Source organism: Octopus bimaculoides, chromosome 11, assembly GCF_001194135.2.
Source record: "Octopus bimaculoides isolate UCB-OBI-ISO-001 chromosome 11, ASM119413v2, whole genome shotgun sequence".
Taxonomy (NCBI): Eukaryota; Metazoa; Mollusca; class Cephalopoda; order Octopoda; family Octopodidae; genus Octopus; species Octopus bimaculoides.
Window position 1 is genome coordinate 38,720,838 of NC_068991.1, and position 16,502 is coordinate 38,737,339.

At 35.7% G+C, this 16,502-nt stretch overlaps 1 protein-coding gene and 1 long non-coding RNA gene across 2 annotated transcripts in view; one reads left to right on the forward strand and one right to left on the reverse strand.

Moving 5' to 3' along the window:
- Positions 1-5,891, forward strand: part of LOC106883092 (uncharacterized) — an 18,543-nt gene extending 12,652 nt beyond the window's left edge. Inside the window, exons 2-3 of the long non-coding RNA XR_001411068.2 lie at positions 4,994-5,050; positions 5,720-5,891. This is a non-coding gene — a long non-coding RNA (uncharacterized LOC106883092). The remainder of the gene's footprint in view (positions 1-4,993; positions 5,051-5,719) is intronic.
- On the reverse strand, positions 5,841-12,829 carry LOC106883091 (28S ribosomal protein S33, mitochondrial). The gene is made up of 3 exons (XM_014933983.2): positions 12,689-12,829; positions 8,193-8,429; positions 5,841-6,005 (listed from the first exon to the last, which is right to left on the reverse strand). The coding sequence occupies exons 2-3, from the start codon at positions 8,399-8,401 to the stop codon at positions 5,900-5,902; spliced, it is 315 nt and encodes a 104-aa protein (XP_014789469.1). The 5' UTR covers positions 8,402-8,429; positions 12,689-12,829; the 3' UTR covers positions 5,841-5,899.
- Between the last annotated feature and the right edge of the window lie 3,673 nt (positions 12,830-16,502).

The window sequence follows — 16,502 nt, forward strand, 5'->3', positions numbered from 1 at the left end:
ATTAAAAAGGGTGGCTTATTAGTAATTAGAACCTAAAGGCAAAATTAATAGAGGTTACAAAAGTGACAGAGGGTACTGACTAGCACCGCTTTTGATAATGATAGGAGTTAAAATAACAAAAGCCACGGATGCACTGTATTAATGACTGACAAAGGGAGATAAGTCCCCAGCGTACATAGCCGGATCGAGATTTCAGATTTTGATGTAGATTTTGAGTTTTGATATAGATTTCGGATTTTGATGTAGCGGCTCTTAACGCCTAGGGTTAAGCTCAACTACGTTTATCAGTCTTATAAGAAAAATCGTTGAAAACCTGGCGCGGCTTACTTGGATTACCGCTGAATTTATTTTATTATACTAATTCATATATCAATTCTCTTTAATTCCCGCTAACATTCACTAATCTTGGTTTGAGATGAAGTCAACATTACTTCATTATAGGTATCTAGACTTTAGTACTCTGTTGTATCTAATGACAACCGTACTACGTGGCTATTTCTGTAACCTAACCGATCTTCAAGAACCTCAGTATTGAAACATTATAGAAATAATAGTTGTGTATGTCTTTGCATGCATGTATGTTTATGTGTTTCTGTGCGTGTGTGTATGCGTTTCTATAAATGAGATTGTTCCTTCTCTTGATTTAGTATATACAGACACGAGAGAACACAAAAAGTAGAGTCATATAATATTTAATTGAAATTGATACTTCACTGTTACGACTCTTGAGTGTCGGTTCTGCGTGTAGATGTGGGTTAATAATAAGCATACATTGATTTGACATGCCGTTGAAATGTCACAAAATATTTGAAAATAAACTCACTGTTTGATAGCTGTTAAGGTCCTGTCAAATTAGCGTTAATATAATGGATACAAAATACAGTTAACGATTTAAAATGTAAAGAGATGCGTAATAGAACATTGAAAATAGAAATAAGGTTAAATAATACTTTTTGCAAAATCCGTTTATTGCTCGAAACAAAACAATCAGCATACACGAGATTAAACCTCTACGTAATTAGTTTTAGCCTCGTAGGTTAATTGATTTTTACCTCCTATAAAAGATTCAATTAGATGCACGTGTAACTGAAACATGCATTATAAAAGATTCTTTTAAGATGTGAATAAAGTTTTCTCTTATAAATTTAATCTAGGTCATCGTAATGTAGCATCCAATCTGCGTGCTTGCTATTATTGGATTCCACTTGTTATTTGGATGGCTTGAGACAAACAATGTGCAAGATTGCTTATAGCACCACTCATTGCCTACCGCACCAAGATTTTCTGAAAATAAATTTAGATGAGAATGTAGGTGTATTTTTAACAACACCCAACAGTCCATTTCTTCACAGATCTCAAGAAGACTCTCAACTATACTTTCAAATGCAAGGGACTGTTAGCTATTAGTAATGAGTAGATGACAACAAAACCATAGCGGTGGTGCACCACCCTGATGGCTGATCGTGGTTATATAAAATATCACAGCCAAAAATACGAGTTTTACATCTTGTATGGCAATTCTTTTCACCAAAACATAAATAACTATGATTTGAAAGAAGATAAAACTGAAATACAGTGCTTGTATAATGCACTGTATATATGATAAATTTATGGTTTCATACTTTATTCCAAGTATGGTTTCATACTTTATTCCAATATGCTGTCACAGCATTGCATTTACATGCAAGAATCATACATTCTCCCTATAAAACCACTTTAAAATATCTTTCAATAAGTGTGGAAGTTTCTACAAATATCTTTCAGGTTTTTGTTTTTTTTATTACAAACCTAATAAAGCAAAAATGAATCCGATGGTTCATATGTTGTCCTCGCTGATTACAATGACTCTTCTTTTAGTTAGCTAGGCTATGAGGTAACTGTAATGTGTCTCAGTAGAGACGTCTACTGATGCACAGCCTATCGGTCAGAGTCAGCCATTAGTGCAACTATAATCATAGGATACTCTATGAACACAATAAACCTAGTTGTTGCCTTATCGATACCTGAATATTAATGTTCGATTTAATCAATGAAAGATTGATGACACTGTGTAACACGGTTTTTTCTTTTGGTAGCAACTGTTATTTCCTATTTGCTTACCCCTAGAAAATATCAAAATTGGCTAATATTTCCTTCAAACTTCGCTTTTGTCACATTTATTCAAACCCCAAAGAATCCCTCTCAACACATGGCTTTGATGCTCCCCCACTACTCCTGCTCGTCGTCAGATACGAAGGGACATGCTCAAGTGGTTAAGATCAAGTAACAAACAAGCAAATCTCTGGTATTGAGCAGAATATTTGCTATAATGATATTTCTGCTTCAGAAACTCAGTGTTGAACCTAACTGAAATGTAATGGAAAATAGGTCAGTTTCAAAACATTAATGTCGAGGTCACAAAAGCAAAGTTTGAAGAAAATAATAAGTCATTTCCTTTTATTTCTAAATAGAAGCATATAGGATATAACACTTACAGACCAATGACAAAAAAAATTAAATTTCGTTACAATGTAATAGAAGAATGTTCGTTACCATTTCCAGTATACGGATGGTACACGGTCAAAGAAAATCATCTACATCAAGGCGAAACAAACTAATCTTGACCCTACACTGCATTCTCGATCTCATTATCAATAAACTGTCCAAGCATTCGCTTAAAAGTATTGATATCTTGTGTGGCTTTGATATCATCAAGCAAACCAGTGTACGCAAAGCATGCAACGAAATCTAACATGTTCTCCGATCTATTTAGGCGAATCTTATTAATGAATATTTTGTACTGATTTCTGTTTTCTCTACCATTCACTTCGAAGTTGATCATTTATCTCGATGAGAAAGGCATATACATATCATTTTGGCGTTTATGAGCAAATAATGATAGTCTTTTCCTAGCAGGCTGCGACTGCTGATGTGCAGAACAGAAAAATTTGTGCGTTTTGATTGAATTTATCATTGAACTCATCGATTGAATATTCTTCACATTTGGCCTTATATTGATCAGAATTATCAACATCAGGAATCGCGTCAAATACATCATCATTCATATTTCCGTGTTTCACTTAACTTTCTCCATTTTGACAACACAAGAGGAACATTTTGAGTCGTGGGAGTTGTGATCGGAATTTTTGGATAGTTTATGGCATGTCCTGTTCAGTAACCACATATTTCATCGTTCTTACAAATAGCTGAATAATAACTGAACTGTTGGCATGGTATGACATGATAATGTAGAGTCACATAGCAATTTCTCAAACCAATAAAGATTCTACCATTTTGCATTATTTTGTTTGCAAGCTTTGCTGAATATTTAAAAACAATTAATACCTCCGATTTTGGGTTGTTGTTTTTTTTCACCTTCAATGTACAATTTGAAAAGGAAACTTTTCCTCCGTCATTAGTCCAACCAGATGATCATGGTTTTTTTCTCGTGTCATCTTTATAAGGTTTTCTCTCGAGACCTCAGGATCACTGGGGTTTTTTCTATCTTTGTAGAGAATTGATATTTTGACAATGCATCAAGGGCTTTATCTCTATCTTGGTCTGAAGGGAAATGTATAAGTATAGTTCCATTCGGACGTTGTTTTGTTTACCACTGGAATCTTTTTAAGACTTTAACCTGACCCTGTTGTCAGAATCATTCGTAGATAATATTGATAAGGATGACATCTTTTTGGATGATGGTTTCGAATTCTCATTCACAGCTTCGGTATAAGTTTTTTTCCTAATTGCATCCGATATAACTGCGTTCATTTGATTCATTTGCGCCTTTAACTTCAAAATCTCTGGCATGAATCTTTAATCTTCCGACATTTTTTCTAATATTCGTATTCTTTCAACCAAAGTGTTCACATAACAACGAGAGTTGGTTTTGCTTTCCATTCAACTCTTGTCATTGCACATATCCTGTTGCTATCTATCCCCATCTTCAAGTTCCCATCTTCCTGAGGGGATAGCTTACACAAGACTACAGTATAAAATATTATTTATCGGACGGGAATATTTGATCTATTATGTCTGCTTTTTTTTTTTTTCGGATCTGTTGTCTGTCTTTTCCCCTTCTATAATTTCAGCTAAATTTATTTACAGATATACTTGAAGTATTAAGCGAAAAGATTAATTACAAAAATGATGAACGTACAACTGATAACACTGATGTTCCCTACCTCTTTCCTTCTTTAATATAGAAATAACGAAGATTAAAAATGTTTTAACAATAAAGAACGTATGGGCATTCCAATCGCTTCAGAAAAATAATACAGTTATCAGAATTATGTAAAATACCTGGAGTGGGGATGTGATAAAATCCGTTTAAAGTGTAAGCATCAACATAAACATAACAGCTAGTTAGTTCGACTGATACGTAGTGTATTTATTATATATATCGATTAGATTATGTGTATTATGACACACAAAATTTATTTTTTACATAGAATATGCTTGTAAAATAGGATTGCATCTCATACGCTGGCAAATACGCTTAAAGCCTGCCAAGCTTTTAATTCGATTGTATTTTAGGTTTGTTCAAATTGTATATCTTTTAAAACCACCGATTTGCGGCCCCACACAAATACCTACCTTGAACTTTTGCTGCACACACTTTCAGAATTTGCATGTTATTCATGTCTAGTAACTTGAGCTAAGATCATTTGTTGAAACTGAAGCAATTACATCATGAAAGTGTCATTCTAACCATTTAGTAACACTCAAAACTGTCAAATTCACTTTAAATTTCATGGGGTGCGAAAATTTTCACAGCAAAACTGCAGCCTGGTTACTAACATAATTCCACTGCAACTATTCGAAACTTTGTTGCTTGTCTCATGTGTTTTTCCTTTAATTTCTTTTTCTTTTGTGTTGAGCTTAGATTTCAATTTCCATTCTTCCTTTGCTTTTTTACAGCATTGTATATATTCCACATTTTTCTTCACTTCCTTTTCTTAATAATTTTCATTTTTTAAGAACTTTTTTACCTTCCTCTTTCTGAAAAAAACAGTTGCAGTTACACTCACACAGCATGGTGGCTTGTACCAGAACATTTTTCTCTTCCTAGGTTTGTTGGTGTTTTTGGCAATTCCATATAACTTTAAATAAGAACTACCTGTAAAAGAAATTGTTGTGGGCAATAGTAGAATGGTAGAAATTGAGTTTTGTGGACCTCATAGATAAGAAATATTTGAAAATTATTAGTTTTATCAAGGCCACAATAGAAGAGATAGGATTACTATAAGTAGAAAAGGCATAGAATCTGAACTTGTTTAGTGCAAGGATTTAAACCAACTGGACTATTTCATTTCACATCACCTACAGAGATTTCAAGTCTCAGAGTGTACTTATATATCAAGCAACCCAACTGATGTAAAATTCAATATATAAGACAACTAGATGTGAAAGAACAAAGCAGCAGGAGAAACTAAACAAAACATAGCCTTTGGAAATTTCAAACGATGCAAGCATTCAGGGCAGTGGGTGTGTGACAGGTTATTGTTTCATGGTCTTTTTCTGGTATGGAAAAATGGTCAAACACCTGAGAAGGATAGTGATGTGGATGGCAGTGAAGATGGTGTTGGTTGTGATAATGATGCTGATAACATGTAAGATGATCGACATGCTGATATGACAGTTATCATATAGGATAGGTTCATAATGTATCATTGAAGACGTCATCCTTATATACATAAGCAAAGGCAAAGTCTAATCTTTCTCTTATCATAACCTGCAGGAGAAGCAGAATAGAGAACTGCAAGCTAATGAAATACTCATCAAGCTGAGATAACTAGGAATAAACAACAACAACAATAATGGTGATGATGGCAGCAACAGTAATAACAATAACAGTGGAATTCACATTGATTTTGTGTTTTAATATAAATAAAACTTTCTAAACAAAAATATTGTAAAGCTATTTGTTTTTCATTGCTCGTTTTCCTTCTCCTTTCTTGGGTTTCGTTTTGCCACGAAGTACACGTAGTCGTTTCATTTCATCTTTGAAATCTAAATGTTCATCTCTGAAAATACAAACAAAATGAGTCTGATTTAAGAATTGCATCAAGAAAATTATTTTAAAAACAAACAAAACCATTTAGATCAGGGGTTCTCAACCATTTTTTTTACCTATTGACCCCTTTGATTACTATTTTAATCTGGTGGACCCCCATAGCTTCTCAATGTTAAAAATCTAGATTTATACATACTTCTTTCAAAATTTCTATTTCACTTTTCACACATCAGCTTTTGTAGGTTGAACTATGTAAAATGTTAGAGAAAGAAACCTAGCTGTTTCTTCCAATAAACAAATCTAAATCAATATTTTTTTCATGGACTCTTAATATACTAGTGTGGACCCCCGAAAATCTTACATGGACCCCCAGGGACCATATGGACCCCAGCTGAGAACCACTGGTTTAGATCAATGATAGAATAGCAACAGAGAACCTGAAGAGAGGTGTCTACAGCTACACACGCTGGAGTGCCTAGGATCAGTATATCTACAGAGTTTAGAGTATCTGGAGCATTATAGCTACAAATTATAGACTACTTGTAGAGAATATGGGACTTTTATAGTTATATATTGTGACCTTTATGACTAAAACTCCTGGAAGACAGATGGGTGCAGTAAACTGCATCAGTGACCAGATCACAGTTGTGCAACAAAAATCTTAACACCTCATGAAATAAATTTTGAAGTAAAGTTTATAGTTTTGTATGTTATGAAATGGTTTTAAGTGCTCTTCTGCGATGTAGTTACACTTAAAGAATTTTTTTTAGAAATGGAAAGACAGGTAGATGCCCCAACAATGCCAGATGGATGGTAACAGCATGCCATATAAAGCTTAAGTTTTACACTTCAAACCCCAAAGAATCCCTCTCAACACATGGCTTTGATGTTCCCCCACTACTCCTGCTCATGATCAGAGATGCACATATTGTCAGTCACTAAGGAAGTGGTTATAGTCAAGTAACTGATAAGTAAATCTCTGGTATTGAGCAAAATATTTACTATAACAATATTTCTGCTTCAGCAACTCAGTGCTGTATCTGTCTGAAATATAATGGAAAATAGGTCAGTTTCAAAACATTGATGTCCAGGTGACAAAAGCAAAGTTTGAAAGGAATAGTAGTCATTTCTTTTGATTTCTAGACAGAAGCAAATAGGAAATAACAATTACTGACCAAAGACAAAAAGTAAATCTTGTTACAGTGTAATGGAATACATTTCAATAAGTATCTACTGGAACCTCACAAATCCAATGTGATGAACAATTAAAAAGGGAAATAAACAAAAATAAACAGTAAAATAAAAATATTGAACCCAATCTCTATTCTATGAATGAAAATATCCTGCAAGTGTTTTTGGATTGCCAACAAAAGTTGTGTGTATTCATGTGTTTGTCAAATACAAATCAACCAAGCAGATCACGTAAAAACGGAAACTAAAATTAAACTGGTTCAGCCAAGAACTGAATCTGCATAGCAGCTGTCAGATTAGCAGGAGCTTATTCTCCGAAGACATTTATAAAAATTGATGTTTAGCTTTAATTCTATGGCATTAAGCAGCTAAAAGTAAAATCTTGCTTTGGGTAGCATGCCAAACTATACTAGGTAACACTGTGAGAAGACATGGCATGCTTTCCCCCAAGAAAAAGAATTTAGTGCATCACCCAAATATAGGACAAAATGATTGCTACTGATTTGAACTCAAGACTTAAGAGTTATCAGTTCAATCATGGTTTAGTGAAGGCCACAAGTTCGAGCCTCGCCAAAACCTGGGAATTCTTTTTCTTTGGACACTGGGCCTTACGTAGTTGTGGCCAATGGTGGTGTCACATAAATGGCACTTGTACCAGTGGCAAATAAAAAGCACCCTTTGAACATTGGGCTTCATGGAGGTATTGACAAGTGACCAAGACCATTGGTGATATGCCATGCTTGAGAAGACTTGTCAAACCAAGTGAAATCATAGTTTTGGCCAATGCTGGTGTCAGGTAACTAGCACCTGTGCTAGTGGCATGTGAAAAACACCCATTATACTCTTGGAATGGTTGGCGTTAGGAAGGACATCCAGCCATAGAAACCATGCCAAATCAGCTTACCAGTTCCAGTCAAACCATCTAACACATGCCAGCATGGAAAGCAGATGTTAAATGATGATGATGATCATCATCATCACCATTTCACTTCTAAGTGAGTCTTACCTGAACAAGCCGTGGTTGCGAAGTCTCAGCATGAGTGAGTTTATCTCTCTTAAAGGTGGATAATAATCAACAACATGAGGATCCATATTATAAGGTCGATCCTTGAACAATCGAAATAGTCGGTTGGTTTTCTTGGGAATAGGTCGTACAACTTCTCCAAATATCCGTGCTGACAATCGTGCCATTCTCTGAGCATAATTGGACGCCATTTGGAAATTGACAGGAATTGGTCAATATCTGTAATAGATAAAAAATTTTTCCATAAATAGTCTTTCACTTTGAAAAATGTGATATAGGTTGGTTTTGTTGGGAAGGAAGGCATCATCATTACATATTTTGTAAAGCACCATTTCACCAGACCATAAAATTGTCCAGAGACATGAAGGTGCAACAAATTTGGGGAATGTATTTCAGGAGTAAAACAGAAATGAAAGCTAATAAAATAGGGTGCAGGCATGGTTGTGTAGTAAGAAGTTTGCTTCCCAACCACATGGTTCCAGGTTCAGCCCTTGAGCAAGTATCCGCTACTATAGTCCCAGAGCAACCAAGGCCTTGTGAGATTCGGTAGATGGAAACCAGAAGAAATCTGTTGTGTGTGTGTGTGTTCGTATTTGTCCCCCACCAACAACTAGTGGTTTGTTTGCATCCCCATAACTTAGTTGTTTGGCAAAAGGAGACCAATAGAATAATTACCAATGTTAAAAATAAGAACTGGGATAAATTTGTTCAAATAAACCTTTCAAGGTGGTGCCCCAGCATGGCTACAGTCCAATGAGTGAAACAAGTAAAAGAATAAAAGAAAATATTTTCAATATAAGTCTTCACGTATTGGTTTCTAAATTAGACACACGGTAAGCCATTTTGATTGAAGGAGTTGATACCAACACACCTCAGTTCTTGACTCAGAGTTTATTTTATCAACTACCCTTTCTGAGGGATGATAAAGTTGAACTAAGAATGTAAAGAACTGGAGATAGAGTAAATTTAATGAGGAAGGAATATTCTTTTATTCTCTTAACAATTCCAAAGATATAATCTATGTAACTGACTTCAGTAATTTGATTTATACTTATTTTATCAATCTCAGGACAGTACATGACATTACAACATTACAAGGGACCTATCAAAATGCCATAAAATTTTGGACTATGCTCTACCAATTCCAACTTCTAGCGCTAAAATAAGAATCATCACCATGGTTTTCATGTCAACTTTTCTATACATGCATGTGTTGGAAGGAATGTGTTGAGATAGATTTTCTATAGCTGGATGCCCTTCCTGTGACCAAACCTCACCTGTTTCCAAGTAAGGTAATATTTCCCGATGACCAGACAGCTTTTACGGAAGATTGAAAACAAAGGACACCACTTGCATGATGGTGACATTCATTTACAACTATCACATGAAGTCATGGCAAGGAGACAGTAACACACACACACAAGTACACATAAACACAACAGGCTTCTTTCAGTTTCCTTCTTTCAAATCTACTGACAAGGCTTGGACAGCTCAGAGTTATAGTACAAGACACTTGCCCGGAACCATGTGGTTGGGAAAACAATCTTCTTAACAAATAGTTAAGCCTGCATATTAATTCAAATGTATTTTGGGGAATGAAACCTTCCTTTTAACAATTTATCACCAATTAAATGTTTGTTTTGCATCAGTTTAGAAAGATTTAGTAACCAAAATAGAGAGTACTACTCTTGGTATATATTATATTCTGACCAGTGGTTCTTTATAGGAAGAAATAAAGTTCAATACTACATGACTATACATTGGCATGAAGTCACTACATGACAATTTATAGACATGTAGTCACACAGCTTTCTCAAAACATTAATTAGTATTTTGTCCAAGTAATACTGTAAACTAGGTTTTGTTAATTTTTTATGTGAAATTAAAAGAAATCATTTACAAAATATTTCTTGTGACATCAAAATTCTAGGACATTTTCAATATTTCTCAAAACAGAACCACTGGAAAGTGGATTACTCTTAGAGCTGAGAGAATGAGTAACCAAAAAATTTTAATTCATGAAAATAGATAACTAAATCTTATCTACAGGTGATATTTTGTGATGTGTATTATATAGGCAGCTATAAGATACCTGCATTTTAAGTTGCAAGTCAAGTTGGAATTTAGGCAGCAAGTCAACCTTAGTACTAATTGTATGTACATGTTGTCTTTCATCATTAGACATAATATTATCTGAATTGTATAAGTGTATATATATATATATATATATATATATATCTGGTGTTGCCATCCGGTTTCACCAGTCCTCAGTCAAATCGTCCAACCCATGCTAGCATGGAAAGCGGACGTTAAACGATGATGATGATGATGATGATGATGAAAGTCTGATTACTTAAGGTAGAAGGGAGCTGTAGAAGAAGGAGATCCAGGAAGATAAGGAACGAAGTACTGAAGGCCAATCTCAAAATGCCGAGCCTTACAAAGGAGATGACAGAGGAACGAGATATGTGGTACATTGCTATTCTCAAGAAAACCTGCCCACCACAACAGTATTGAGATCCTAAAATCAAGGTGTCATGTACAAAGCATTGGTGTGGGTGCTGGTGTCAAGTAAAAGGCATTAGAGCTGGTGCCAAACGAAAAACACCCAGTGCAGTCTGTAAAGTGGTTAGTGCTAGGAATAGCATCTAGCCCTAGAAACCAAGCCAAAGCAGATTATGGAACCTGGTGTGGCCCCTGACCTTGCCAACTCTTATCAAGCAATCCAACCCATGTCAGCATGCACAATGGGCATTAAATATCAATGATGATCATCATTATCATATAATAATCATCATCATCATGTCCACTTTACCATGCTTGCATAGTCAGACAGAATTTATTGATGCAGATTTTCTACAATCAGATGCCTTTCCTGTTGCCAACACTCACCTGTTTCCAAGCAAGGTTTAATATGTCTCAATGCCCAGACATGTTCTTGCAGAATATTGAAAACAACTCACACTGCTTGTAAGAGAAAGGAACAACAATCATTTTTACAACTTTCATGTCAAAACAAGGAGACACACACACAAACACACATATATATAAACATACACTCACATGACTATGTCATGATAGCTTTGTGTGTGAATACACACACAAAAGTGTCATGTGATCAGCTGGGATGATGAATTCCATTACCAATTGTATCAGAGGAGCAAAATGAAGACTGCCATTATGTGAATGTAGAACAAGTGAGCCTGGCATAGTTCATCACAGCTTTCACAAACTAATGAAATACTGAACATTTCTATACCATTTATGGCAACCATGCAAATTTACAGCTTAGTGAACAGACCCACAATGTTAGCCTTGAATTAGTTAATTACAAGGAAAAAAAACCATTATTCTTTTGATGCTATAAATTCCTAATTAACAAGTAACCAATAACTTAAAGTATATCACTTTAGAAAAATGGGCATTTGTAGTTGTGTGTGTATGTGTGTATACACACACACACCATTAATCCCTACACATTTTTTTCTTCTCTCCATTTTTGTCATCTCATTCTTTTCTGTTAGAGTGTAGGCTCCTGACCATCAAACTAATACACCTGCTTGTTGTTCCTTCACCTGTTATCTTTTGCTTTCTGTAAATTTGAACTGTCTGTTTGTCTGTATGTATGTATGTATGTATGCATGCATGCATGTTCCCACCACATACTTCGGGTTCAGTCCTTCTGCTTGGCACCCTGGGCAAGTGTTTGCTACTATAACCTTGAGCCAACCAAAGCCTTGTCCAATGGCAGACGGAAACTGAAACGAGCCCGTCGTGTATGTGAGTGTGTCTTTGTCCCCCACCACCGCTTGATAACCGGTATTGGTTTGTTTAGTTTCCCGTAAAATAGCGGTGCGGCAAAAGAGACTGATAAAATAAGTACCAGATCTAAAAGCAAGTACTAGGATGAATTCGCTCGACTAAACCCTGCAAGGCGGTGTCCCAGTATATATAAAGCACGGTGAGAAAGATGCAAATGTGTAGTAAAATCTCAACGGGCTTACTTATAATTTACAGATTTGCTCTTGAGACGGATGGGTTTTCACGATAAACTACATGAAGACGAAGTGAAACAAACTGCTACGGAACGAAACATGACTAAATTCTGGGGTCATCTACACACAACAGAAGCCATGGGTTGAAAATTAATTTTTAAATAATGTTTAAAATGAATACATATAAAGTATATTGAAGTTTTAAAATACGTTTGAGGCAAAGAACAACTGTGAAAGAGTATTATTAGAAATATCGATATTTTTGTCTTTTAAATATCCTGAACATTAAACGTGAACGAACCACATTTAAAACTCTGGAAATGCTCGACATTCCTTAGAATTTTTCTACCAAAGATAAATTAGATAAACACCACTTTTAAAATCAAACTGATACATGCAGTTTGAGTGTTAACCACTATAATCTGTGTTAATTATAATTCATTCGATTACAGAAAGGTTGTTACGATTAAAGAACTGACATACCTTGGAGGACAAATGTGCTATTTACATAAGATACGCTTAGTAAGAGAGTTCTAGCAAGGTACGTAACTCTTGATTACGCACGGACCAACGAAATGTTTAATAAGGTCTTGAAATATTAACGTTTTTAAGATATTTTCTTCGTGTGTTGATTCAAAGACAGGTCCGAGTTTGATCTGCTTACCTTTGCTATGAGAAGTGACATGAAATAAAGATGTTATGGAGATATGCCGCAGATTCGACAAAGCAGGAATTATAACACCCGTTTCAGAAATATTTCCTATAGCTCCTATAATTTCGTTAAAAGACATTAAAATGCACAGAACTTTAAGTAAATTAGTGAAAATATATCATTTAAAATTCATTTCTTATTTGTAAAGAAGTTTTTAGGTTTTGCCTAAAAACTGAAATAATGTGCCCTAAAATTGACAACTGTAACAATCTTCTTGAAATAATAATCATTAATAATTATTCTTTTTTTGTACGGTGAATGTTGAAACGGATAAAGTTAATAATTATCATTAAATTTGAAATTATTTATCTGATTTTCAAATGATAGCTACCTCTCTATAAATTGTGCGTGTGGATGTGTAGGAGGAAGTTCGTCTTCCGAAACTCAACAATTGGGTGGGGGAAATATTTCATCGAGGCAATAAGATACCTGATTTAACGACCTGCATTTCACTCTGATGTTGAGTGATAAACAACCTGATCAATTACTTTATATGCTAACTTTATTGTAACTTTATATATTAATAGAAATATTTCTAATAAGGTAAAATTAAACAACATTAAATACCCAAAGAAACGGGAAAAACCTAAAAGTGTAATTTTTAAAATCCACTTCTATCAGCTGCTTTTGACTTGAAATATTTTAACTAAATTTGTGATTTAAAATATCGAATGATTCACTCTTTTTTTTTTTTTCTTTTTTTTTACTGATCTTTCTAAATATAAATTTTGAAAAATAGAAAGAGCTAAGTTACAAAGGGGAACAACCTAGTATAAAGAGTAGCCTCCCTTAGCTTACTCTTTTCCAGAGTATTTGGTTTTTTGGTATATATGTAATGAGTTATTTTTAAAGGTTGCAGAAGATAACTTTATAGCTGGGAGAAAATACTGATCCTCAAACCTTGCGATTGACAAGTGATCATCTTAACCATGCGGGCATGACTGCGCCTATCACAGCCACACATGTGTCTGTATATACACACAAACACCATTTTTGTATCTGGTTTGCAAGATCCTTTATGTGAATTCGTGTGTTGAAACAAATTTTGTTGTCTGGGTGAGTCATATTGCCTTAATATATTTGAGAAATATTGAAAATATCTTGGAATTTTGATGTCACAAGAAATATTTTATAAATGATTTCTTTTTATTTCACTTCAAAAATTAACAAAACCCAGTTTACAGTATTGCTTGGACACTCACAATGATAGTTTATTGACTAGAAGGTTGTAAACTTTTCCCATATCGAAGTTCGATAAGCTGAATAAATTTTTATAGTTCACGGCTAGCAACGAGGGTTGCTATGAATGCAAATAAAAATCCAAATCCAAAGGGACTGGAGCAGGTAAAAATCCAGGCTACATATGTTTCCTAGCTAGCAGGTACTCAGAAATAATTAATCGAAAAGGGTGCTCTGCTAGTTACTCGTCAGGCCAAAGATACCTTAGTTATATGAAGATTACATTGGGATTCCTTAACAATAATATAACCTTCATATAACTAAGGTATCTTCAACCTGACGAGTAGGTAGCGGAGTACCCTCTTTGATTAATTATTTCTGAGTATCTGCTAGCTAGCAAACATATGTAACCTTGATTTTACCTCAATTTGTGGATTTTATAGATATGTATGTATATGTGCGTGCGTGGTAAGAAGCTTGCTTCCTAACCACATGGTTCCAGGGTCAATCTCACTGCGTGGCACTTTGGACAAGTGTCTTCTAAAATAGCCTCGAGTCGGCCAGTCTTGTGTGTGGATTTGGCACACAGAAACTGAAAGAAACCTTTTGTAGATGTGGTGGGGGGGGGGGTCACCACCTCTTGTCGGTGTGTTTACATCCTCATAACTTAGTGGTTCGGCAAATATATAATAAAGGCCACAAATATATAATAGCCAACAACAGTCAAGTGAATCAATAACATAACTACTTAATAACAGAAGAAAAATTAAGAATGTGAAGTCAACAGAATGGAATTTAGTCTCAGAATGTCACAAGAACAGCAATTTTAAGGGAAGAGAGTAGATTCCATCGACCCCCAACACTTGACTAGTCTTGTATTTTATCGACTGCGAAGGGATGTCTGGTAAAGTTCAAATCCCACTGAAATCAACTGTAAATAATGTAAATAATGGTTTAAAATTTTGGCACAAGGTCAGCAATTTCAGAGGGATGAGTAAGGGGATTACATCGACCCCAGTGCTCAACTGGTACTTGTTTTATCGACCCCAAAAGAATGAAAGACAGAGTCGACCTCGGTGGTATTTGAACTCAGAATGTAGAGACAGACGAAATACTGCTAAGCATTTTGCCTGGCTTGCTAACGATTCTGCCAGCTCGTCGCCTTCAGAATGTAAATAATGCATGGCGTTTTCTCCACTACTTCACCCATCCACCATAACAATACTCTACTACCTGCATAACATTTTTTTTTTTTCTTATACGAAGTTAAACTCAATTCGCAAGAGTAAGGGGATATACACAAATTGACACTAGGGTATTTTCAGAACTTATATCTTGCTGGAAAGGGTAGAGACCCACTTCGGTCATGAATGACCATAGGATTGCACCTAGAAAGTAACCCTTCAAGGTATTAGTCTGGGAACGGTTGTTTATGGAAGACCAGCAGTCGCCCATGCATACCAGCCTCCTGTCTCCACGCCACTAATGTTATCCAAGGGGAAGGCAAAGGCCAATACAGCGTCGTAACTCATTTCTGCAGCTGAGTGAACTGGAGCAACGGGAAATAAAGTGTCTTGCTCAAGAACACAACACACAGGCCGGTTCAGGAATCGAACTACCTCATGATTGTGAGTCCAATGCTCTAACCACTGAGCCATGTGCCTTCGCACTGAATACTGTACAGAATTTGATTTGGTAGTTTACCATTTTTAGGACAATGGTATCGTCGACATAGTTTTCCGGTCGCATTTCCCTATTGGTAAGAATAGGACAGGTGTGTTCCTATACAACATCTCGTCACAGTCCGTCGTTATCTGATACACAGGATAGAATTTTAAAAAATAAAAAACAATATCGTGTATATACCAAGTCTGAGGAGAGAGGTAGGTGTTTTTGTTTTATTTTTCCGTTTTTATGCTAAGGATACTCTTTGTGTTATCAACTACTTATAAATATAGATGGAGGTTTATTGTCCCACCAGTGCAATTTAAGTTGTCTCCCGTTCACCTTGTACGACTTTTTATTGACAGTTAACTTCCTTCCAAGACAAGTTGCTTTTGTTGAATCCTGCTCAAGGCATATCGTTTCCTTTTCTACATGTGGTGTGATGGAGGGAAAAAGACAACAAGAAGCAAAAGGACAGAATGAAACGTTGGACCTTACCTTGTCGACCGCAGCGGAGTACAAGATCGCTCCTGATCAGAACACGTCTTTCTCGTAACCTCTCTGTTTTCTGAGTGACTCCACGTGCTAGCCTTCGACCGCGTGTCGCCGACTTCCGATCTGACCCTTCCGGTCTGGCCCTTCCGGTCTGGCTTCACCTCTGTTTGCCTCACCTCTCTCCACCACAACACACAGCTCATCACAGCCCATAACACCACACGCCCCCCTGATCTATAGATCATT